Consider the following 25,558-nt stretch of genomic DNA (forward strand, 5'->3'; position numbering starts at 1 on the left):
GCCAATTCTCATGGCTTGTAGTCCCACAATATTAGAAAGAACCATGCTGGCTACCCTTTAAGGGCACTCTTGAAGAGTCCACACCTATGGAAGGATAAGTGTAAATATGACAAACAGGTGTTTTAAGCACACTGGTAGCATGCAGGTGTACTTATGACAGAGCTAGGGTTGACCATAGCTCACTGTAAAGGCTACACTCTGTCCTTGAAGAAGCAGGTCAAGCAAAAATACTTAAGACACAAGAGTTGAACAAGCCTGCTAGGTTACTGCATCCTATCCCATAACAAACGCATTGTCAGTAAGAATAAGGCCTGGGCACTGCCTGACACGAGGGGCCCCTGGGAAAACTAATTTCCCAATGTTCTGGAAGCATAAACAGAAAGAAAAGCAGGGAAATGAAAGAGATATTCCAAAACATATGAAAGGCACCACATTGGGGAATACTGTTCAACCCTGTAGTTTAAGTCAAGGCTTGTTTAATTCTGAAGCCAAGGATGGTTAATTTTCTGCCCCAAGCCATTTTGTATCATACATTTTTTGTTGTGCTCTGACACATAATGGTCTGACACTTTAGGTGTGGTGTGCAGCTGGAACAGAAAACGGAGCCCAAATCATGAACACACGTTTCTATCTGGCGCACACACATACTTATGGACTGCATCCATTCACTACAATTTAAATTGGAAAACATCTTAGCACAGGGTTTTTGCCTTTTTTTTTTAATGAAACCATTTTCGCATTTAGGACATTTTTCAAATTTTATTTGCAACTATTGCAATTACAAAGAAATATTATCAATGTAAGTTTGCATTTAAAGTGACAATCCTCTATTTCATAAACAAGGTCACAAATTAGTGAGCAGCTCATTTGGCTTTTGGGCAGCTTCCATTATGTGGAAATGTTCCTGTTATGACAAACTCATTTGTCACAAATGTTTTACAGTATTTCAGTCTTGCAGTTCCTCAACATATAGTTATAAAAATCTTACTACATGATTGACATTCAGATGTATTTCTATAGCTTCTAACCACATCAATAGTTATTACCTTTACATGTGGGCAGAAAGTGAAATTCGTAGTAAGTTTTTGCTTATCCTTCACAGAACGCTCCAGAAATACACTTAAAAACCGAAAGCAATTATTTATGTTGAGAATGAAGCCTGGTTCTCCATGCTAGCATCCCTGTTCGGCCCTCAGTAGAGAGGAAAAATGCACTGTTGTAATGCCGTTTTCTCAAATTTAGTCCAGTTTATTTTGAATTGTTCTCAATAAATACAAAAACATACCATCTTAGCGTGCCTTATGTGTCTGTCCTAAAAGGCTTCTGACAGGGTTAAGGTAGATTAAAAGCCAAGAATATCAGCTTTGATAATTGTTACCTTTTGTAAAAGGTGTTATGTATTAAGCCACCACATTGAGTAACATATGGTCCCACAGTCATTTGATACATACAGTTTTATCAAAATAAATAAATTCTGTATGATTTGCTGATATTAGTTGCTTAAATATGCTTTAAGCCATTGAAAGATTCAGAAACACTTATAACCTGCATGAGAGTATGGGGCAAAAGTTCCCCTCTGCTTAAGGTAGATTACGTCTTTTTTTAAAAAATCAGCCCTCATGACAATATGGAATGTCCCCAACTAATGGTAGGATGCCAGTTCTGAAGTCCAAAACAAAACAGAAAGTTTAAAGCTATAAATCTCAGCTTCAGTAATGTTCATGTATCACTGCAAAACTGCTTTTGGATTTTACCAAAACAGAAACTCAAGGGGGTGTTAATTTCAACAGGAGACTTCAACATATAAAATAAACTTTCTAGTGTGAAAAGTTGATTTAAAGATTGCTTCTATTTAATAATAGTACCTCTTAATATATTGGACCAAAAGTTGATCAGACAACATAGCCCACACATCTGGACATTTATAATAAAAAAGCTTTTATTTTCAGTTGAAATAAATGCACCGTCCTGTACTTAAAGGCTGTAAAAGAGCCCTATGCATCTTCCAGGTTATACCAACTGATCAAAAGACCTCCACTGGGAAGTTACATAAAGCACTCATAATTGGTAAAGAGAAACTTTAAAAAAAAAATCCATCTTCAGTACTTCTGCACTGTTTTTGTTTTATCCCTTCCCAGGTCAAAAGTTTGTAGAGATATCCCGTGTAACACAAGTTAGTTCATGGTACTGTTTTAGTCATCCTCCTCTTCCTCTTCCTCCTCTTCCTCAAAACTGTCTTCAAAACCTTCACTGTCTTCCTGGTCCTCATCTCCCTCTATTGCTGTATCCCATTGTGGATGGTTTTCTGGCACTGGTTTAGCTTCATGAACTTCCAGCTGCAAATAGAGTTTGAGAGATTGTCCAGAAAAGGATGGAAGCGAGTTAGAACACAGAGATGAATTATTTTATGTAAGTTGTTGGGGCTTACAGAATTATGAATTATGTTACAAGGCTAATAATAATAATAATAATAATAATAATAATAATACTTCAGTAAAGTACTTTGTACACACACAGCAAGCCTAATGATAAACAATAAACTTCAAGGGAAAGTGCATAAGCAGAGAAGCCAAAAGACGAAGCTCAGTGACAGCCCAATGACCACAATAATTCTGTCTCCAGGGCAGCTGTCTACCAGCTCCATCTGGTACACCGGCTGAGACCCTGTCTGCCTGCGGACTGTCTTGCCAGAGTGGTGCATGCTCTGGTTATCTCCTGCTTGGACTACTGCAATGTGCTCTATGTGGGGCTACCTTTGAAGGTGACCCAGAAACTACAACTAATCCAGAATGCGGCAGCTAGACTAGTGACTGGGAGCAGCCGCCGAGACCATATAACACCGGTCCTGAAAGACCATATTGGCTCCCAGTACATTTCCGAGCACAATTCAAAGTGTTGGTGCTGACCTTTAAAGCCCTAAACGGTCTCGGCCCAGTATACCTGAAGGAGCGTCTCCATCCCCATCGTTCTGCCTGGACACTGAGGTCCTCCTCCGAGGGTCTTCTACTGATTCCCTCACCGCAAGAAGCAAAGTAACAGGGAACCAGGCAGAGGGCTTTCTCGGCAGGGGTGCCCTCCCTGTAAAACGCCCTCCCAACAAAGATGTCAAGGAGATAAAGAATCACACAACTTTAAGAAGATGTCTGGAAGGCAGCCCTGTATCAGGAGGTTTTTAAGGCTTGGTGTTTTATGTTTTTAGATATACTGTAAGCCACCCAGAGTGGCTGGGGAAACCCAACCAGATCGGCAGGGTATAAATAATAAAATTATTATTAAGGGGCTCCGTCAGCAGGAGTCAATCAGCTTTAGCTCATATAAATGGCTCATTTACATACTACAATTATTTTTTTAAAAAAGGAAAGTAGACTCCTAACTAGTTCATTTTTACATCCCCGGGTGTCGCACTGAAGTGGCTCTGCAAGTAGACCTGCTATCCTGGATTGTATCTAACGCTGGATAAATGGAAGGGCCACTTGCAAAAGGGAATTACTGGCAGTGTCTTCCCCACGATGTTCCCCAGCACTCTTAAATAGGCCCCTGTGAGGGACCCCTGACCCCACTCCATCTGATATATCTGAATCTCTCTCTCTCTCTCTCTCGATAAATATTTCCTACCAGTATCTTAATGCATGCAGATTGTGATCCTTTAGGTCCCAGCCAAGGAGGAACAGAAATAACTGCTCTTGTAGATATGCACACAGATGTGCACTGCCACAAGAATGAGATAAGAGGGGAAGCCTTTTGATCAAGCAGAGCTCATTTGTGGAACAAAATCTCTGGGGAAAGCTCTTCTTCCAGGCAAGAAACTACACTACACACTTCCTGGGAAGGCACTGCTTCCACCTCCTTCTTCTAACGGAAGTGCTATCACTGGCGAGCAGATGCAGAATCGCTGGTCCCAAGGGTATGGAATGCATTTACACAGGGAAATGCACACACCAAAACTTCTAGATCTGTTTTTGGTACCTCAAAGGCAGTTTTATCTTAGTTTTGCATTGTAAATGGCTCTATCACTGATCTGTGTGTGATTGCATTGATATGCATGTATTTGGGTGGTAAGCCAAGTTAAGAGATTTTTTAAACTTGCAGTTGTAAATGAAGTCGCAATCTTTGGATCTCGCTGCTTGTGCTTAAGCAGAACTTTGTTCCAAAGATAAACGAGCCTTTGGTTAAATGAAAAACCCAGCATTGATGAAGAAATCACAATTGTGGAATAGCACAAGACTGTGTACATTAAATTCTATATAGCAACAGTCACCTTCAATCTCTGCAGCGAATTTGCAAAAACTCCCCTCCCCAGCCTGCAAGTGTTAAGAGAGCATACCTTCAAAGGTTTAATCTGGTCTAAGCCCATGTAGGAATCTGATCTTAAATAAACCGTATATTGGTAGTTTCCAGGTTTGCCAGGTGCAGGAAACTTTAGTTCTACCTAGAGACAAAATCAATCCACAACAACATCAAGTTATAAGCAGACATTTACAAGCAGAGCTGTGAAACAGTTTTGATAAAATGAACAGAAAAGCCCAGAATAATAATATTATAACAGTATTTTTAAAATTCATATTCTGCCCATCTTGCTGGGTTTCCCCAGCCACTCTGGGTGGCTTACAACATATATAAAACACAACAAAGCATCAAACATTAAAAAACAAAATATCCTTTACTGTACAATCAAGAAACAAACTAATAAATCAATAAAAACCAATAGCAACAGTAACAACCATAATGGGTGCCCCATGATCCCTCAACAAGTTAAACAGCAGCCATTATTAGTTCTCTTTTCTTATTGATTTGTATCTACTTTTAAGAGGTGTAGCTCCTTTCCCTTGGAAGAGAGGAGAGACTTATACTTGCTGGGTTTGGGGGGTGTTTTATTAAGAATAAGAGTGTCAATGGAAATCAGTATTTTACTGCTACACCAGTGGTTCAAATAAATGATGGAAAGTAACATGATACTTTACCTCTTCCCGATCTTTTAGTGTACACACATGATATGGCATAGATATTAGTGTTTGTTCCTTCCTATCTGCTATATATAGCCACCACCATTCTTGCTTTTCCTGTTCAGGAGAAAAATAGGGAGGACGTTAGGAAAAAAAGAAAGCAAGTCTTGCCCTAGATCAGTGAAACTGAATTTTCAGTTTGAAAACTTGTGCATTTTTGTACATTCAGCAGGAGCTGCAAGCGCTTTGGTTGAATTGGCTCATCCCAAGAAAGCTTTCTTAGCTTCTTCCTCGTTGCACCTCACTGCCCTTAATATAGACCAGGGAGTCAAAAAAATGCTATTTTAGGCAGTGAGGTTTTTGGAAAGCACAGATGAAGTGCTAAGTTTGGGTCTCAACTATACTACTTCATTTAGATCAGGCTTCCTCAACCTTGGCCCTCCAGATGTTTTTGGCCTACAACTCCCATGATCCCCAGCTAGCAGGACCAGTGGTCGGGGATGATGGGAATTGTAGTCTCAAAACATCTGGAGGGCCAAGGTTGAGGAAGCCTGATTTAGACTGAGGGTAGAAGCTGTCAATATGGATTGCCCCTTTATGAATACAGAAAGTTAGATGTTGGGAAGGAGGGTTCTAAGCCTAGCTTTCTCCTTTACATGCTTGTCTTCTGCGTCAGAATCTTCTGCCCAATCATATTGAGAGCTGCCACCTGCATTACAAAGGGATATAGATCCCTTGACTCTTCAGAGACTAGACTCCTTATTGTAAACCATTTCGATATTTTAGATCTAGTAAGTGTTGCGTAAGTAGACAAAATAAAATAGTAAACTATTAATAAATAATATACTTGGCACACCAATTTATCGCCTTACCAACTGCTTGAGATAACTAGGCCTAACTTGCCTATATTAAAGGCTACTTAAGAAGAGAGATCTAGAGAGTCCATAACAGGGTTGTCTCCATGACAACGCCAGTACTGTCTGTCCTGTCCGTCTTTGGTATCTATTTGCTCCTTTTAATAGTGGACTCAGGTGTTTGAGTGCCAACATGACTGAGCCAAATAGGGTCACAACAGGAACAGACAGGCATCACATGCTCAGGTGAATCATGAAGTGTCTATTTTTACACGTACAAAGCCCCCTCTTCCCCGAAATATCCAAATAGGAATATGTGACTTCCAGGAGTTTTAGTAGGTTGAAAAACTGAAAATGAGAGGGGAGGCAGTTAAGCTGGCTTGCTTGTTATAGTGACCTCAAAGAGGATGCAGCTGGCATCCTGACCATGAGCACTCTGTTAGGGGTCAATATTTCTACCTTTCGTAGAAGGGTCTGCTTGTTTCAGTTCTGTGATACTTAATTTTGTGTAAACAGAATTCCAGTGTTTCCAATTTCCACAAAACAGATCTAACTGACGTGTCTTAATTTGCACTCCCAATGGTACAAAACAACTCTCTAAATAGGGATTAAAAAGAGAGCAATTGTTTTCAAAAAAATAAAGGCTGTTGTGTTATTAAAATATTAATCACAATGGCTAGTTCTGCACTCTAGCATGGCAGATGAACAAAGAATAAACTGTTCATATGGCAAGCCAATATTAATGAGATTGGCACAATTTTGAAGAAACAGAGCAGTCTTAAGTGTCAGACAAAACTAAGCATGCTGCCCAATATTTGGCACTGCTTGACAAGAAAGATTTAGATTTCTGTTCTAAAGGTATCCTTTTTAAGCAGATCACTGTTAGAATAGAGTGCATGTCTGGATTAAGCTAGCACACTACCTGTGGAGTGGGCAATGCTCTTTTCAAGCAAATGGGTGGTAAACATAAGCATGCCAGGAAATCAGTATGTTTGTGGAACTGAATATGAGGGCAAGGTTCCACGGCAACCTGTGCAGTTCTTAGCTCCACTTATCAAGAAATAGCTTATATAGTAGTATAATGAGAAGGAAGAAACAACCTCAGCAAATAACATTCTGCAGAGAGTACAACATGGAATATCTGAAGAAGTTATTGCCAAGATCCGCAGCAAAACTCAAGAGACTGCAGTTTCCTATACCACTTTACAAGAACAACACATTGGGAATCAAGTTTTATACTTAAATTGGCTTTATAACTTGTCAAAGGGAGAATGATTTCAACGCAACATTATTTAGCTCTCCATCTGCTGACCTCAGGAAAGTAGAGACTGTATACAGGATGGGTTATTTTTGATTTGGTTTCCAAGAGAGCCCGTTCCTTGCGCTGTATACTCTGCTGTAATTCCTGCCACTCCTAATGGAGAGAGAAGAGGTATTCAGCATATTTTAGAAAGTAATTTCACAACATGGTAGGAAGTGTAGGTGAATGAAAACGGGAAGACAAACATCTTAATGTTACTGACAATGATGATAGGACAAAGTTTTTTGAAATCAGTTATCAGTTATCATTGCCATCTTTCAATAAATCCCCCGACATATTTGCTTATTACAGAAATAACCAGAGCTTTATATTCTGCAACCAAGACATGGATTTTCTCCGTGTCAACAATATCCCAATTATTTTCCTCACCCATCAGTCCTCTCTACACTTAAAATATTATAAGCAGTAGCTTATACATTGCTGAGACACAGTCTTCCAGAATTCTAGTTCTAGAACCAAGTGTGCACAAACTTATGCAAAGCAATAATTACTATACAGTACTATCATAGCTTCTAATGCAGAGTGGAGATTTTATATGGGGAATTATACAGGAAGCTCATCCATTATCGAGACGTGCATACAAATGAGCGTCTGTGTGTTTTTCCAGCATAAGAACAGTCCTGGTAAAGACCAATGGCCCATCTAATCCAGCATCTTATACTCAACAGTGGCTAGCCAGGTATCTATTGGGAGCCCACAAGCAGGACCCAAGCACAGCAGCACTCTTTCCACTTGTGATTTCTAGCAACTGGTATTCAGAAGCAGACTGCTTGTGATACTGGATTGCACATCATGACCTTTGATTTATTCCCTTCAACTGAGAAACAGCATTTCCCCCTTTTCACGGATGCAAGAACTCTGACGGAGGACCCTCTTAACGACAAAAAAGTTTTCCCAGTACACATGGTTATAATCAGCCGACCACCATCCTATTATTGATGTTACATGGCAATGACATCACACAATGAGAAGTGAGCCTTACAGCTTCATCATCCTTGCTTTGTTTCTCGTCTTGTTCTCTGTCGGAGTCTCTGTCGCTTCCATCATCTTTGTCACTTAAAGAGTCTCTATTAGTGTCATCTTCATCAGATTCACTCCCTTTATCAGAAACTTCATCTTCGTCTTCCTTTACAACTTCCTACAGAAAAAGGACAATCCTGTGATTACTTTAATAACAGTACTCAAGAGCTCTGACACTGATGGCATAAGATGGAACAGAAGATTTGTTCAAATACTGCATTGAATCCTTCCATTTCGTGGATAGCTTTTCAGCACTGCAGGACAAATTTGATAGGCGGGCAGGACTGCCACCTGTCAATCACTCGATGTCACAATTATGCCAAGTGATTTGGGACTTCAAAGTACCACATGCAGTCGATGCAGTAGGCTTTAGCTCTATCACCCAACGGCTGGTGGGCAGTAAAGACAAAACCTGCTTTCTCTTGCCAATGCAAAATCAGGAGCACACTTCAATATCCCCAACTGCACTGGCTGTCATGTCTCTACCTGCCCTACACATGATGTCACAGATGATGTCTTGTGTGGGACAGGCAGTCATGGTTTGGGGAAAACGGCTTCACAGGCCAAGAGTGGCCCGCAGGTGAAAGGTTCCTGGCCTCTGCTGTAGCCATGTCCATCTCTTCAAAGAACGGTTAGAAAAATCTTACGAAAAGGCTGACAACTAATATTGCCTAATGAAACAAATGAAGCCATGTTATCAAATTCTATCTAAAATCAAAGTCTGATATACTGCAGTTTTTATTCATAGACAAACATATGTGTGTTTGTGATGTAATATATATACACACCCCTGTCTCCGCTCTATGAGTCCTAGATAAGGATGGACAGCAACATTAATTTCTGTCAACTGATATAGGGGCCTGCCTTCGAATCCTGAATGGCAGCATTATTTTTTTCTAATCTGAGTTTTTCTAACCTGAGCAAGGTCATTTTACACTCCGTACAATATGCAGCTTGTTGGCTTGATTTTGACTTCTAAAATGGCTGCCTTAAACACTGCTCTACTTTTCCCTAGGATTTTAGTCAGTGCTCTCTGTTAGGTCCCATAGCTTAGCCACTCCTCCCCACTCCCATCTGTGCTGATACATACACTCCCTGCTACTCCATTTGCTTGCTTTTGCTTCTGCTGCTTCGTCTGCTGAAGAGGTGCTGGTGCAGGCTTCTTTTTCACAACTTTCTTCTTCTTTGATTTTGAAGCCTTCTTTGTCCCTTTGTTCTTCTGCTGCCATCCTTTGCTCTTCGTTTTGTTAGCATCGCCTTGCTGCAAAGTAAACAAGGGTTTAACGTCAAGAGTGGACGCTTCCACATCAAGCTGCTTTCAAGTCTTTTAAAGGTTACAACCAATAACCTCAGAGCCTTTTAAGTTTGTAGCAAAGTAGCAAGCCTGCGGGGCAACAGTATCTGCCAGGACACCTCTGGATCTCAGAGCATTCCGTTTGATAGCCAGCCTCCCCAGTGCCAATGGATAACACATGCTACATGTCAGCTGGTGGAGGGAACAGCCAAGGCAATGAGAAAGGCAAGCCAAGATGAAACAAGACACTGCATAACTATCATCAGAAATGGTGGCTGCACGCGAGATTTAGCAGGCGCAGATCTGCTTTAGTTTCCAACATCGATCACACTGCTCTTGACAGCCGTGGTTAAGTGAAACAGGGTTAAGTGGGATACTTATGCAAACAGCAGAGGAGCATGCTTTTAATGTAGCTGTATTTCCATTTATTTCTAACATAAGGAGCTCATTGAGTTGGAACATAGTCACCCAAAACCACTATTTCTGAACTTACGCCATCCTCCGCAGGCTGCTCTTCAGCTGAACAGGTCGACTGCTCTTTTTCGAATACTTCCTGAATAGGGAGACAAGCAAAGTCTATTAGTCTCACAATGCCAGCGACATGAATTCATGATCGACTCAATGTTCCGAATGAATATTAGGGCAAGGCACTAGCTCACTTCTCAAACATATGAAGATTCTAGTTATTAACAGAGAGGCTTCTCGGTAGTGGCACCCGCCCTGTAGAATGCCCTCCCATCAGATGTCAAGGAAATAAACAACTATCTGACTTTTAGAGGACATCTGAAGGCAGCCCTGTTTAGGGAAGTTTTTAAAGTTTGATGTTTTGTTGTGTTTTTAATATTCTGTTGGGAGCCGCCCAGAGCAGCAGGGTATAAATAAATATTATTATTATTATTATTATTATTATTATTATTATTATTATTATCCTACATCCAGTCTACAAAACTGGTTAACCAACATGAAATTACTTGCTTTTCAAATGATTGGCAGCTGAGTATGTGAGGCTGACTGCACAGAAAAGTATGTGGACGTGAGATCTGAAATTTTCTTATCTCTGGTGTTTTATCTTCAGTGACCCTTAATACATGAGAACATTGGAACCTGCCTTATATAGATAGACTACTGATCCCATCTAGCTCAGTACTGTTGTGTTTCAGACAGTCCTGAGGTCTTCAGATAGGTGTCTTTCCCAGCCCTACCTGGAGAGGCCAGGGATTGAACGTGGGACCTTCTGTAGGCAAAGCAGGGGCTCTACCACTGAAATATGGTCCTTGGCCATCAATGATGACTCAGGGCATATCATTGACTACTGCTGTTCAATTTATGAACCAGATGTGCAGTTAGATGAAAGTTTTTTTTTGCTCAGCATACATTTTTGAAAGTTTGAACCCAAAAATAATGTGTGCAAATAAGAATACTCACTGCCATTGTCTGTCTTGTTAGGGTGACCAAAACTGTAACGAGTGATCCTACTGTGATGTTGTTGCTGTCCTCGTCATCCAAAACTTGGGAGGGAAGAGGAAGGGGTGAAAGGATACATCAATTTGCACTGGGTTTTTCCCCAATTTAATAGCTTCCTTGTTAATAAGCTTCACTCAGCTGTCAAATTTATGACTGCAATCCTACTTGAGAATATCTTAAAAGAAGTTTGAAAATGCAACTTAAAGCCCTCACTGGCACCTTTAACCACTCATCCAACTGAAAGTTAAGACTCAAGGGACTTTCTGAATGTGGCACAAGGAGTGTGGAGAGGTGTTTGGTTCACCAGAGTGTTCCTCACAGGAAATATGCTGCTGAGGCACAGGATTGGACTCTCTGCCCATCAACTGATGTTACCTGATGATGTCTTCTGATTGGTAAGTGGGCATGGCAAAGGAGAAACCACTTTGTAGGCCAAATTGGACCCAATGGCAGTCCAAGATAGGCTTGCAAGCTAGAGCTTTCTCAAACTCTAAATCTAAGATTACAGAATGCAGGAAATCTGCAATTCCTTAAGGCTAAACAATTTAAATTCTACAGACACCATTAAGTGCACCATGAATGCATACCAAATAATGAAGAGCGGACATTTAGAACACCACCTACCCTGGGGTTTTATATCCATGGTGATATGTGGAAAACTGCCAAGGACAGCCATAACATCTTCATATTTTTCATCTTCAAGGAAGTGCAGTAAATTGTGGCGATCCGATGCTTTTAAACTCACCAGGTCTTGGATGGTTTTGATTTTGTACTGGGTAAAAAAAAGAGCAAAAATTCTATTTTCCAAAAATAAAACCCACTACCACATAATTTATTGATATTGCTAACATCTATCACAGTGGAAACAGAAAGTATGAACAGTGGCACTCTCTGGCATTGTGGAATTAACTTTTTCCAAGTCATAGATAGAGCAAGTTAGTTTGAACATGGCTCCTGATGACCTACAGAACCTTACCTTTTTATGATTAGAAACCCGTCTGAGATTGTCCTCTTCAATGTGTGGGAGTTGGAGGAGTGGAGATTTAAACTGCTGAAGCCCTTGAACAGTCATCTGTGAAAGCTTCATGCAGTTTTCCAGAGAACCCAGTGATGGAGCACGAAACTCTCTTTCTGAAGGAATGGGAGAGAAGGAGAAAAATAATGTATACTTAACTGTTAGTGAGACATTTCAGTAACTCAGGAATTAATACAACAAGCGTTTTTACTAAATACGTCAATTCTCTAAGGTTGTACTATATACTTCAGTGAAACTGGAGAGAACATTAAAAGGGGGAAGACTGGGTTTTTAAAAAAAATATACTGTTTTGTTTCAAAGTTTTGCGTAGTAATGCAACACAGTTTAATACCCACTTTAGTATTTTATTTTCAAAATAAATATTTAGGGTGGTATGAAGTAGTTCCATTAGCACAAGGACTTCTAGTAGTGCAACAGAATTCCCCCCTCCCCACACTCTGTACCCCATAAATCTGTTCTGAAGATCAAACGGAGGAGAGAGGGGTTAAGGTCAGTTGTGCAAATGGAAATCTTTGGGCTAATGTAACTACTTTGTTGGAGACCTCCCTTAGATATTGATTTGACATAAGTCAGTAAAGGCCTTTTTTAAAAAAAAAAATACATGAAATGCCAACTTCACATAAGAAAATTTCTCTTTCTTTACAGAAAATTGGCTACTTCTTTCTATAACTATTTCCCTAATAAATTGCCTGTATCTCCTAGAAACAAATTATTCTGAGGGGGAAATTATCGATATCTTGTAGAATTCATGAGGGTGTGAAGGTATATTTTACAAGCTGGAATATAATAAAGCTTATTCTTACCTTCACGGCTACGTGCCATTATGATTAGTTGGCAGATTACATTAACCATTTCTTGAAGCAAAGCAGGACACTTTTTCAAGATAAACTGCTGATCTGCAAGACATAAGACATTCAACAATTCTGTATATAAGGTACATCTTGCCACACAGTGTAGCTTTTGTCTCATTTTTTGATTATGTTATACTGCTATTAATATCTCCTTGCCATATGTTCCTTATGTTTATACAGACAGAAGTGTCATAATGTGTGGCCCATCCCACTTTTTCGAAATCGTGTCACCCTTTAGAACAATCTTATACTTAAGATTTACCTAAAACTAAAGCATGATCACTTTCAATTGCTTTACTGTGTGTACATCTCTCTCCTCCCTCCAGATGATGATGGTCTACAATATCCCTGAATCACCGGTGTTTGTGGCTGGGACTGTAGTCCAAAAACTTCTGGAGGGCCACAGGTTAGTCACCTTTGCTGTGTAGGCTAATAAAAAGGGAGGGAATTGTAGAAGGCGCAACTTGTCAAACAAGTGCTGAAATGGCCTCTTTCAAGCAACAACAACACAGGGAGCTACCTCATACCAATTCAGACCATTGGTCCATCTAGTTTAGTATTGCTTACACCAACTGGCAGCAGCTCTCTAGGGAGGCACCAGAAATTGAACCTGAAACCTTCAACATGCAACCAACAGGTGAGCTAACACTGAACTAAGTCCCTTCCTTGGACTCCGTCCTACTCTGTGACCATTGTGTCCAAATGAATTAGACAAGATAGGAGCAGGTTTTGATTTTATTTTTTTAATGGTTGGAGTTATCAAGAGCAGAGGGACATTTTAGTTCCCCAACCCAGTAGTGTCTGAGTGTGCCCCTTTATGTGACCCTAAGTACATGGATAGAAGCAGAAAGGTAAAATGCTGCACTTCAAAATAATACTGCAATGACAACAGGAACTCCATAGGTGGGTGAGAAAGTGTTTTTCCTTTCCCTTCTGCAAAAAAGGGGGGAGCAGGGTTATGAGAGGTGATATATTTGCAACACTTACCTCTTCTCAACCCTGTAATAACCCCCCCCCCAAAAAAAAACCCCTAAAACCCAAAGAAGTCCGATTCAAGAGGTGAAAAGAAAGATTCACAGTTTGTGACCCTTTCATACACAGGAGAGCCTGAAACTTCCAAATTGGTTTGTGTCCAATTTTGCCCCTTTGACTGGGTTGCCCCAGCCACTCTGGGCAGCTACCAACAGAATATACAAAAACACAACAGAATGAAAACAGCACATGAAAAGCTTCCCAATACAGGGCTGCCTTCAGATATTACGGAAGGTCGTATAATTATTTCTCTCTTTGACATCTGAGTGGGGAAGCCAATTTTGCTTGGTGCAGCTTCAGACCTCAGAAGCCAGAGAGGTTCTGATATGCCCAGAGGTAGAGGCAAGGTTTCAAATGTGCAATATGGTTTCCAGGACTAAAAGCTATAAATGATGCCCAATGAAAGTAAGTTATTCAGTGTATTTATCAGGCTGCATAATTCCGCTTTTCTTAGCATGGAATATGGATCCCTTTGTGGTTTTTCTTTTTTTTAAAAAAAAAAAATACAGTGCACACATGCCTGGCCATAAAAACCAAGAAAGTGATAAGACTTGACATGCTCCACTTCAAGGCCTAATTCTAGCCTTATGCTGTTGTGGTTTCTCAAGCAAGGTACCTTGTTCAAGTGTCTCAGGAATTTTCATTCTGGCAAGGTGAGCCAGTAAGAGCACTCTGGCCTTCAGGCTGTAAGGACAGGTAAGAGGAGGTTCGTTTTTCTTCAGATTAATGCTGCCAATTTCCCTGATTAGCTGAAATGACAAATGGAAGGGGGTTAACTAAATAATATTTTGGCACCAACACACGTAGTTTAACGTTTCTCAGCAATAGCAAACCTGTGGTATTTGAATGTTGTCTACAGGTCTGCTTGTTGCATCTTTATTATACTGCGGGTCAAATTCGGAAGCACCTGCTAAAACCATTATAAGCCCTGCAAAGAAAACCAGAATATAAATATAAATTTGGAAATACCCTTTTACTACAGTTGCCCAGCTCCAAAAAAAAGTGTTAGCATGCCTTCCTACTGCCAGCATGTCTGCTTCCAGACAAGGAAATCAGGATACAATAAAAGCTGGCGGGAGCTGTTTTCTCAGCCACCACAATGGGCCTAGTTCTCACTGAGGTAGGCAAGCATATATCTGAACTGTACCACTGCAAGGAGAAGCTCACATAACTGCTAAAAAAAATCTGCATTAAAAACTGTATTTCACAGAAAACTGTTTTAGCCTAGCTTTCACTCAGATGTGTTAATTCTTTATATGTGGCAAGAGAGGGTTATAGAAGGAAGAGCATTAAGTCATGCAAATCTCCACCTGAGTCTAAAGTGGCAGCACCACTTTACTTACCATCCTAAGTTCCCATGTCTCCCTGAAGGAACTGAGCAGCATTCTAAAGGAAACCCCTAAGCATACTGAAACATTGATCCATTGAATGCTTAGGCAATCCACACAGAGAGTTACATTTTTAAACGCTGAAGAACAGTCAAATGAGTGCAGAATTCAACAATTCATCCTTTTAACTGGTGCTTTGAAACTTACTTTTCATATCCATGTTTCTTGTTTTATAAACAAAATAGGTATAAATCTGGGTGGTGCGGATGAGAATCTGGTCTCCACTGTAGCGTATTGATCGATACCACCAGGAACCCTAAAACATTCAAGACAGGAAAAAGTGACAGCTATTAATTTCATTGAAATATGTCAAAATAATATAGCCTCCAGTTCTGACACTCTGCATTGTAAAAGTGTGCTTGCAGGGCCAATAAATGAGCAGGTGGAATATGGTTGTAAGCCCAGTGAGCCTGCAGCCCCAGCTTTTACCAAAATGCACCTTTTCCCTTTCCTAAATACTTACCACAACCACTGGAAGAATAACCATAAATGCCAATCCATAAACAAGCAGGACCTAGAAGAATATAATGGGAGAAAATCAGACATTCTGACCAAGCCATAAGTAATTACAGATAGAGCAATCAGTCTTCACCATTACAGCCATATGTTGTTTGAAGGGCTAAACCACTGAGCACTTAAAGTAAAAATTTCAGAAACTTACAAGCAATCAAGTAGGATATTTTAAGATTTGTACTGAAAGCCCACCTTAAGTTTTTCTTGCTAGACCATTTTAAATACTCCAAGGGGTGCACCATTCCAGGGCTGAAGCATTTTAGATGCATTTTAACTCTTTACAAAACTAGTCCACAACTCTGAATGGGCAAGTGCATATGCACTTCCTCACAGCTGGTTACAGAAAAGCCAAGGCGTATAAATATCCTGCATGCATGGATCGTCACCTTTCTGAAAACTACTACAGAACCCTTGAATACTCATAAGTAATCTGCACTGTGGTTTTCAGCTTGAACAGTTAAACTGGCAGAGAACAGAATGTTACCATACCAAAATAGAATTCTTCTGATCCACAATCCAAGCTGGCAACGCAATCCCAAAGCTTGTAGCTGCAAAGAAGAAGAATACAGGTTATGAAATAGTAAGACAGTAAACTCAAATGAATTCATGCATTTGTGTAAGCTGTATATATTGTGGATTTAAAAAAAAATATCCCAGTACTTCCTGTATGTTGGGAAAACAGGAACTAAAGTTCTTGAAATGACCGTCTGTGCAGTCACATATAGAGTTTCATATTTGTGCAGAACAAACTATTGGGATATTCTAGAGTTCTAGTCAGAGGCTCTTAACCCTCATGGGAATCCTTTGCTACTGATGCCTGGCTTGAGAGATTAGGTTAGCCCTTTCCATTCAACTCCCACACATCCACCAAGAAACAAAAGGTACTTGGAGGAGGAAGGGTGAGGAGATTTGTGTAAAAAAAAAAAAAAAGCACAGATAACCACTTGAAAAAGAATTATGTATAGGGAAAGAATCCCAGCTGGGTCCAGGAAGTGGTGAATGCTCCTTTATGAAACTAATCAAGTCCCAGCTGCCTTGAAACAGGAGGTTGTGAGATTGCTCCTAAAAGAACTTTTCCTTAGACGTGGAAAATTGTAACAACTATTGGCTAGTTGCAAATATCGCCTTCTTGGCCAAAGTGTGATCAGGTGGCTGCCATGCAAGCTCATCTGAATGATACTCATTATCAGAACCATTTCAATCTGGTTTCAGACCAGCTGAATAGCTTACTGAGGAGCTATGCCTACAGAGCAAGCTCCCAGTGCTGCTGATGCCATGGCAATTGGAACTCACCATACAACTGCCAGCTCCCTGGCTACAGCTTCACAGCGAGTTGGTTCTTTGCAGGCAGAGAACCCCATGTGTGACTGTACGCGAGTAATAAGGAAACTGCACATACAAAGTATTGCATATTATGGCTGCAATCTCTGCCTGCACAAAAGCAATCATTTATGTCAGCGTTACTCATTTACATGTATTTTAATATAATTAAGTTCTGGACAACACTGCATTTGAGGTTCTTACCCATCAAAATCAATTCACAAAGCAAAACATGTAGAAATTTTCCAGGCTGGTTATTTGGATAATTAACTTGGGGTGGGGGTGGGGGGCTCAGTAAAAAATGCTAGATTTGGGTGTATGGGAAAGTGCAGTTGGTGCAAAGATGTGTAACAGTGAACAAAATGAATAAAACTCCAACCACCACCAGAAAGGACAAAAGTTGGAGTACTAAATAAACTCAGATATATAGATATAGATATATAGATAGATATAGATATAGAGATATAGATATATAGAGATATAGATATATAGAGTGGCTTGGGCAACCCAATCAGAACGGAGACAGGAGGAGGAGGAGGAGGAGGAGTTGTTATAGGTCTACCTTGTGGCCCATCAGGATTGCCAAATTCTTCCCAATTCTTTCGAGATTCTTCATCAGTTAAACTAGCAAATGAAGGCAGGAAGCATGTTAGAAAACCCCTCAATACTTCCTTGACTGTTCCTTAAGGGAACAGTGACCTCTGCTGTTCAGTGACTACAACTTATTTGACCACCCAGATGTTCATTCCAAACAAACAAAAGGGAAGTTTATCAGCAAAGGGCTACACAGAGTTCCAAATTTACCACCAACTTTATGGAAATCATGCAAATTTGCACCATGTCTCTGGAGTTTTACAAAATATTTTAGCAGAGACTGCAGTGCTAGAGCGTAAAGGTGGGGCAAAATGAGCAAAGCATCAGTACAATAAAGCTATCAGATGAGATTTCCTAAACCAATAGACCTGAGTGCTAGAAGATGATATTAATCTACAAGCTGGGTTTTTTGCAACTTCAACTTACTCATTTAGGAGGAGATATACTAATTAGCTAGGGCAAGACAAGAATCAGTTCAAGCAATATTAGGCTGTTACTGCAGCAATTGCTGATGTCGCATGATGAAGTGACTCAGATGTTAAGTATCAACAAGTATTAGCCTGCATTATCAACCTCCCATCCTATATACAGAACTTATTAAGAAGCTTACGCTGCATATGCCTTTGCAATCCTCATAAACATAACTTCATCGCCTCCTTTATCTGGATGGTATTTCAATGATAGCAAACGGTACTGCTTTTTAATTTCTGACACAGTTGCTCCCTATTAAGGTAAAAGTTTCAAGTTAGTTATAGCAAACCTATTAATGAGAACTTCTACCGCTTAAGACACCTGATCTAGTTTCTCAGCACCACTCAATAGACAATCAAAGTGAAGGCAAAGATGTATCATAAAGGGTTCATGTCCACAGCTATATGCTGAAAGGACTCTTATTCAGTTAGAGCCAAACTGACCACCCCAGATCAGTATGCAGTGTGGGAGGAAAAGGGGATTCCCCCAACCCAAATACTTGACCTGATGATATGATCACCTTAGTATCATGTTCAATTCGTCCCAATAGGTTCAGTGGAACCAAAAAATTCTGAGAAGCCCATAAGAATCAGTGGGGATACAACCTCCCTGTCCAGGACCAAGCACGGATTGCCCACCAAAGTCATGTCAGTCCAAAACTGCCAACCCAGACTGGAAAGGACTGAAGGATATGCCCCTATCAAATTCCTGCCATTGCTACCATTACCATCTTCATTTTATTGCTTAGTGATAAGTATAACTTACTGAGCACTTTGAATAGTGAATCTTGTTTGAAAGAATATATGCGTAAATATGTGCCCCATATTTTTTTATTTATAAAATTTTATAAACTGCTTAATCAGAAAAAATAACTAAGGTATCTATGGTATTATTACATTTAGGCAGTTGAGCATGTTCAAATCTACTTTAACCTTCCCATTATTCTATTCTGTACATGTACATTTATGTCGAACTGAATTAAAACTAAATTAAATAGTAAAGGATATTACTTACTGGGTCTAAATTTAATACTTCATATGGATTGTATTCTTGATATTCTCTGTCTGTTTTGGAAACTTTGTAAGCAAGAAACAAAAACAGTGCCCATCCAGCAAGCAGAACTATTTTCCTGTTGAAGTTGAAAGATTAAAGTAAGAATGTATGCCACCAGTTTGTATGAATATGTTGGGAAAAGACAGTATCACAGTCAAAAATCCCAATGGCCAAAAACACAGAGCTATTCCCTCTCATAATGGGAGGGAACAGAATAATATCACCAATGCAAACTGAATAAGCATTCCCCAGAATTTTACGCATCTCTCTTCAGTTCTAACTTATTAACTCCTATTCCTTTCATTGTGGAGGAATGCCCATCATGGGGCATGTGATTCCTCTCTGTAGCACTCTATAAAAAGGGAACACAAGCATGGAAGGGTTTTGTGTGTGGTTCACTGAAGCAGATGACCAAGTGGAAGCATCTATATAAGCTGTCTTGCCAAGAAGGCGAAACCAATGTGGATTTCTCAATACATGCCTTCATATAGGTGTGGGGAACCTTTAGCACTCCAGATGTTGCTGAACTACAACTCCCACCAGCCCCAGCAAGCAGAGCCAATAGTCAAGGATAAGAGTTGTAGTTCAGCAACATCTGGAGGTCAAAGGCTCCGCACACCTGCCTTAATAGAACAGTGAAGTAAATTCATTCAAACCAGTGAATTCATACTTCTTAAGGAAACCCTCTCCACACACACTCATCTGCCAAGAAATCTATGGTGTCCATGGAACCCCATGAAACACAAAAGACTGTAGGATTGTTCTGCATCACATTCCAAATCCATGTAAAGTATCAGGCCTCCATAATTTCACATAATTAATTCCGCCTAAAATACACCCAACACCTCCCTGTTTCTAGACTTCTAAAGATAATATCAATAGTGATGGGTAACTCATCCTTCAGTGAAGTTTGTCTGCTACTTATGTTCACATTGAAGAACCCCCAATAAACTTCTTAAGAACCCCAGAACACAGTTTAAAATCAGGAGCATAATTCCTTAGTAAAGTTGCAGATCCAAACCATTCACTTTGGATTCCCAGTGGAATCCTTCCATGATGTGTTGTTCAACCTTTAATCTTCTTTATAGCTTCTTTATAGTTATGATCCCATCAGTCCACCCACAAGTCTACTAAGACCTACGGATGTAATACAAATGATCGTCCGGCATCATACTACAGAAAGCAACATTACATTTTCAACTGAAAAGTAACATTGAATTAACTACAGTAACAGAATAGAAATTCTAGATAATAAACGATACTTACTTTATGGTGGGAATTATATTCTGCTGGGGTTTTAACAACCGTAATCGATACCACAGGCATCTTCCATACACTTTTCTTAAATTCTTTAAGCGAATTTGCTCTGTGAAGGAAAAAGGTGGTTTAAAATTTGGTAGTAGCAAAACAAGTAGTGACTTGGATTTCTTGAATCTGCTCAAACCTTAAAATAAAAATAAATAAATTATAATTCAACTATAAAGACTAAGATTTCAACTCTTTCATAGGAACTTATTTGCACACTATATAAATATTAATTAACAGTTTACCATGAATGTGCAAATAGCTCCTGCTTCACCTTTCTTCTAGAATGAGTGGGGATTACCAAACCAAGATCCTTGGCTTAGCATTACTTCCAGACTGCGGGTTAAGGTTTCCTCAAACAAGCCATTACATGAAGGCAAGGGTTTGCTGTTGGGCAAAACAGACTGCAATTGCCCATTTGGACATAAGACTAAGACAAACACCCATTTTTGCTGATGGAGTGAAGCGAGAGTGATCGCTACATTCACAGTAAACCAATAGCTATTGCTTGCTGCTACATATAAACTGGGCCATAGTATCATCTTCAATAAAGGTTCACACAAAAGAATATACAATTGACAACTACAATGTGTCAATATGGTTACATACTGCAACAGTCTAAATAAATTATCCATTTATTTATCAAAAGGAGAAGCACAACCTGAAGTCATCTCCTTGAGTGATATTAAACATATAAATTAAAGCAAAATATGCAATTTGATATAATGAACCAGATATTTTATAGATACAGTATGAACCTCAGAGGTGAAAAGGTTGCTCATGCTTACATATTATGCAAACCTATGTCCTCCATTATGTAAATCAACTCAGTTGTCTTGCAGTTATGTTTTAAAGAGGTTTTGCTTGGATATCACAATAGAAATGCATGAACTAGCAAAATTTAAACTGGCTTTTAAACCTCAAACTGAATTAATTTACAGAAAGCATTGTAAAGTCAAGGTAACTTGTTTCTTATCTTAAAATGCAGAAATATTCGTAAAATGCAGAATAATGCAAGATAAATACCCTTATTAAAGTGAGATCTTAACTATGGATGTTAAGGACTGTGCTTAAATATTTTCCAAACCTCTGCAATAGAAGTGTTGTAGATTCAACTTTCAACATTAATTCTGGCACTGCAATTCTACATGCATGTGCAACATCCAAGCATTTAAATAGACTGATTTCAAAGAGCCTTAAAACCAAAGAACTTTTATGCCATCTTGATAATAATACAGGTAAAAGAACTGAGCTAAGGAGTGTTTCTTTCCACCCTAAGTCGTCCCCTTTTATTTTGGTTTGGCATTACATGTAAAGGGCAGTCTTCTAGCCTGGTCCCTTTTAGCTCTAACTAATGGCGCTACTATCATTATGTTGATAATTCCCACTATCTCTTTGATCCAGCAAGTAGTTATAAATGGTACTTAGGTAAAGTTAAGTCTGCTATAGTCTTGACTTTTATGCAGCCTGACATTTAACACATGCATTTGATAGGCATTCTGCCTACAGCCACACTGCTTTCCTTTAGGAGTAAGTTCTCTCTTTATCTAAGGCAGGCAGGTCCAACAGGTAGATCGTGATCTACCGGTAGATCACTGGACATCTGCAGTAGATCACTGGCTCCCCACAAAGAAGCTGAACAAATGTGGCTCCCCTAAAAAAAGCTCAACCTTTACCTCCTCCCTGAAAAAACTTAGCTTTGACCCGAACCCCAAAAAAGGGAGCAAATCACTGCCAGTTTTAACTCTGTGAGTAGACTCTCTTGGGAGTTGGCCACTCCTGATCCAAGGTATCCCAGTTTCTACACTTCCCACACTCTCCTGGCCATGGAAATAGAATTAATCAAAATATTAGCTTTGCTTTTAAGGGAGGTTAAGAGGTACCATTCCCAATCATTTGGTCACAATCCTACATGTGTGTTCTTGGTAACTCTCGGGAGTGGAACAAGTGCAGTCTCTCTACTTAAATTGCACATTCCTCTTTAATTATTTTGAAAGAGATAACATACTATGCTTTACCACTGTTTCAAGATGCAAATAGGTTCCTGAAACTAAAAAAAAAATGTTTATCTTTCCAACTCATTTATTACTGTTGTGCGTCACTGGTTAAGAACACGGTGGCTTGTTTTCGCTCTTCCATTACACAGTAGGCTAAATTGTAGTAAGTAATACAAACAAACCAAGAAGCATATGCACAGTTTTTTTAAAAGCACTTAATGATACTTGACATTAGAACTTTGAATTTTAAGTCTATTTTCTGTAAGGAATGTGCTAAATAATTTATTCAAGTAATCTGCAAAGACATAATTGCCTTCATACAAGCATGGACCCAAACTTTGGGAAACACTGGAATCCAACAAAAAGCTCTACGTTTTTATGCTGCATGGGTTCAAATGTAAATTGAACAGTTGATGTTCTCCAAACACTGTGAGCAGCTTTCAGATTCGAGACAAAAAAATGTGATGTGCAACTAGGGATAGATGAAACTGTCGATTTTGGTTGCTCCCAGGTCATCATTTTTCCAATCTCAAGTTCAGTTCTCCACATTTTAATTTTTTTTAAGCCTCATGGAAATTCATCAGCATTTTTCGTGTGCACTTCTACTGATATATACATTTGTACTCAATTCTGCCCAATACAGACATTTTTGGAAAGCAATGTTCCCCAGTATGATGAATTTATATATGTTATTTTCAGCAATAAGTGCAGTTTTGTGCATATTTTACCTTGACTGGAGAACTGCATTGCAAAATTCAAAGAAGTGCAAATTTCAAAGGATGGCTAGGTTATGGCTTGCGTCTTCTTTTGGGATGTAGGGATTAGGTGGATTTAAATGCAAACTGAATCCAGTTTCTCCCCCATCCATATATACAACTAGTAAATCAGTCAAATTCATAGGAAGTCTGTAAGCTTCCATGGAACACTCATCGAGCTGAACCAAAATTGTAGCTTGAACCTATGATTTGGTTCAAGTATAGAAGACGCCACAGTTTAAGGAAACAGAAAGCAGATCCAGTGAGATCATCCTAGATTTTTCACAAGTCAAATGTGTACACTCTTAGAATTCGTTGCTAACTGTAGCAGCTGCTTCCTGCAATTATCAAGTACATGTTCTTGAAGAAAGTACCAACATAATCACACCATACCGACCAAGAACAGATATTTTTGTGACATGCTCAGTAGATCTGTTCAAGTATGTTTAAGAGCGCTCTTATTTTAGTAAACACACACAAAAACCTGACACAATTTACACTTTTATTTCAAATACAAGGTCAAATTAACTGGCAGAAAGCTCAGGGCTTGTGATTTCTCAAGAAGTGTGTAAAAATGAAGCTGCATGTTTACAGGACTTTTAAGGATGCAATTAAATATGCATACAGAGAAGCAAGTCCCATTGAAATTGGTTAGAGTTACTTCCAAGTAAACAAATGCCGTTTTAAAAAAGTAGCTCAGATCCATACTAAAGCCCCATTGTTTAAGACAGTGATGGCCAAACTCCCATCATCCCTAGCTAACAGGACCAGTGGTCAGGGATAATGGGAATTGTAGTCCCAAAACAGCTGAAGGGCCAAGTTTGGCCATCACTGATTTAAGAGTACTAAACTAATGTTCTGTCATACCACAAGCACCTACATACACCTAGCAAAAGCAGGAAGACAAACTAACCCATGGTAATTTACATAAATATTGTGGTGCAACTATTCAGTCTTGCTTCTTAGAAAACGCAAAACCGTATCAGCTAAATAACTGCTCATAAACCAACCAACCTTGTCCTACAACATAATCCTATGCATGCTTATGCAGAAATGAGACACACTATGTTCAATGAGTCTTAAGTAAGGTGACTGGCAGAGAGATAAGGCCTTGGATAAAACTTGAATGTGATAAGATTTTGCTTTGCATATTTAATGTATTTAAATGTATTTAATGTATTTAATGTATTTACCCAAAATTCCCCCTCACCACTAGTTCCTCGAAATATGCTTTGATGAGTTAGGGGACATTCTGCTATTCATTCATTCCACCAAACGGGCAATACTGGATACCACCCAATATAAACACATAAAATAAAACATTAAGATTTATTGTCTGCAACCATCCCCCACCAGCATGAATATAGATGTGCAAGTTTGCATACTAAGGAGCAGCCAGAAGTCAGCTTGTTTGTACTTTTGTCATCTGAACACCTGCTTCTCAATACACCTCTTACACACACACACACACACACACACACACACACACTGACGTTCATAATCACCTTAAGTCAAGGTTAATCAGAATTTACTATTTTTCATGATCAAATGGTTTTCCAGCAACTCTACACAGTAAGGATTTTTACTGTGGTGGATGTAATGATTTATACTCAAATGATAACATGAATATTTTTAGAATAGTCCTACACAATATGTTAAAACTCTGAGATCGAAATAATCAGACAGGCACCGAGCTATCAAATGAACATTTACTGCTCAGTGCCAAGATAGCTCAGTTCTCTAGAAATACTGTAAACTCAGCCCAACAAGGCCCCATTATCATTCCCTAAGCAGTGCAATATTCTATGGAACTTAAACCAAAACAGCAAAATAAGTAATTATACATTCTGCTCCTGATATAGATGGATGGCAAGTTGAACTGCATGTTAATTTTCCATCATTAGAAGTGATGTAAGAATTTGAAGTGAACAACCACCTGAAGGGTGCTGAATTCAACAGGCTTAACGCCACAGCCATTTTGACAACACCTATCAAAAAAAAAAGAAACAAGGAGTACCATTTCACATTCTTCTGTGTGCACGTATCATAGTGCAAAAGTTATAACATTTAAAGATTGTTAAAAATGCAGCACCTCATTTTTGGACATCTTAAGACATTGTTCCCTATTAAACTGAAACCCTGTGATATATGACTAGGTCTAATACACATTAGAAGTTAAAATAATTCTACAAAATTGGATTGCAGTAAAGGTATACCAAAAGACATTGATACATAATGTTTGCCTGCCTACCTACCAGCAATGTATTTCCTTAATTTGTGTTTCTCTCTGTCCCCCAAATTAAACTTTGATTGTCACGGGGATGGGGTAATTCACCCACCACAGATG

The 25,558-nt window shown here is 39.3% G+C and overlaps 1 protein-coding gene across 1 annotated transcript in view; it reads right to left on the bottom strand.

Moving 5' to 3' along the window:
* Nucleotides 1-739: 739 nt before the first annotated feature.
* SEC63 (SEC63 homolog, protein translocation regulator) overlaps nt 740-25,558 on the bottom strand; it is a 30,126-nt gene continuing 5,307 nt past the window's right edge. Inside the window, exons 2-21 of the mRNA XM_083731196.1 lie at nt 20,421-20,520; nt 19,116-19,230; nt 18,241-18,353; nt 17,599-17,660; nt 16,206-16,264; nt 15,667-15,717; nt 15,351-15,459; nt 14,649-14,743; nt 14,432-14,564; nt 12,736-12,828; nt 11,873-12,027; nt 11,521-11,668; nt 10,858-10,940; nt 9,926-9,985; nt 9,229-9,399; nt 8,101-8,256; nt 7,110-7,211; nt 4,962-5,060; nt 4,325-4,429; nt 740-2,336 (exon numbers count right to left, since the gene is read on the bottom strand). Coding sequence (XP_083587322.1) covers nt 2,193-2,336; nt 4,325-4,429; nt 4,962-5,060; nt 7,110-7,211; nt 8,101-8,256; nt 9,229-9,399; nt 9,926-9,985; nt 10,858-10,940; nt 11,521-11,668; nt 11,873-12,027; nt 12,736-12,828; nt 14,432-14,564; nt 14,649-14,743; nt 15,351-15,459; nt 15,667-15,717; nt 16,206-16,264; nt 17,599-17,660; nt 18,241-18,353; nt 19,116-19,230; nt 20,421-20,520 — 2,153 coding nt within the window. The 3' untranslated portion in view covers nt 740-2,192. The remainder of the gene's footprint in view (nt 2,337-4,324; nt 4,430-4,961; nt 5,061-7,109; nt 7,212-8,100; nt 8,257-9,228; nt 9,400-9,925; nt 9,986-10,857; nt 10,941-11,520; nt 11,669-11,872; nt 12,028-12,735; nt 12,829-14,431; nt 14,565-14,648; nt 14,744-15,350; nt 15,460-15,666; nt 15,718-16,205; nt 16,265-17,598; nt 17,661-18,240; nt 18,354-19,115; nt 19,231-20,420; nt 20,521-25,558) is intronic.

Source organism: Podarcis gaigeae (genome assembly GCF_964106915.1).
Source record: "Podarcis gaigeae genome assembly, chromosome: 3".
Classification (NCBI taxonomy): domain Eukaryota; kingdom Metazoa; phylum Chordata; class Lepidosauria; order Squamata; family Lacertidae; genus Podarcis; species Podarcis gaigeae.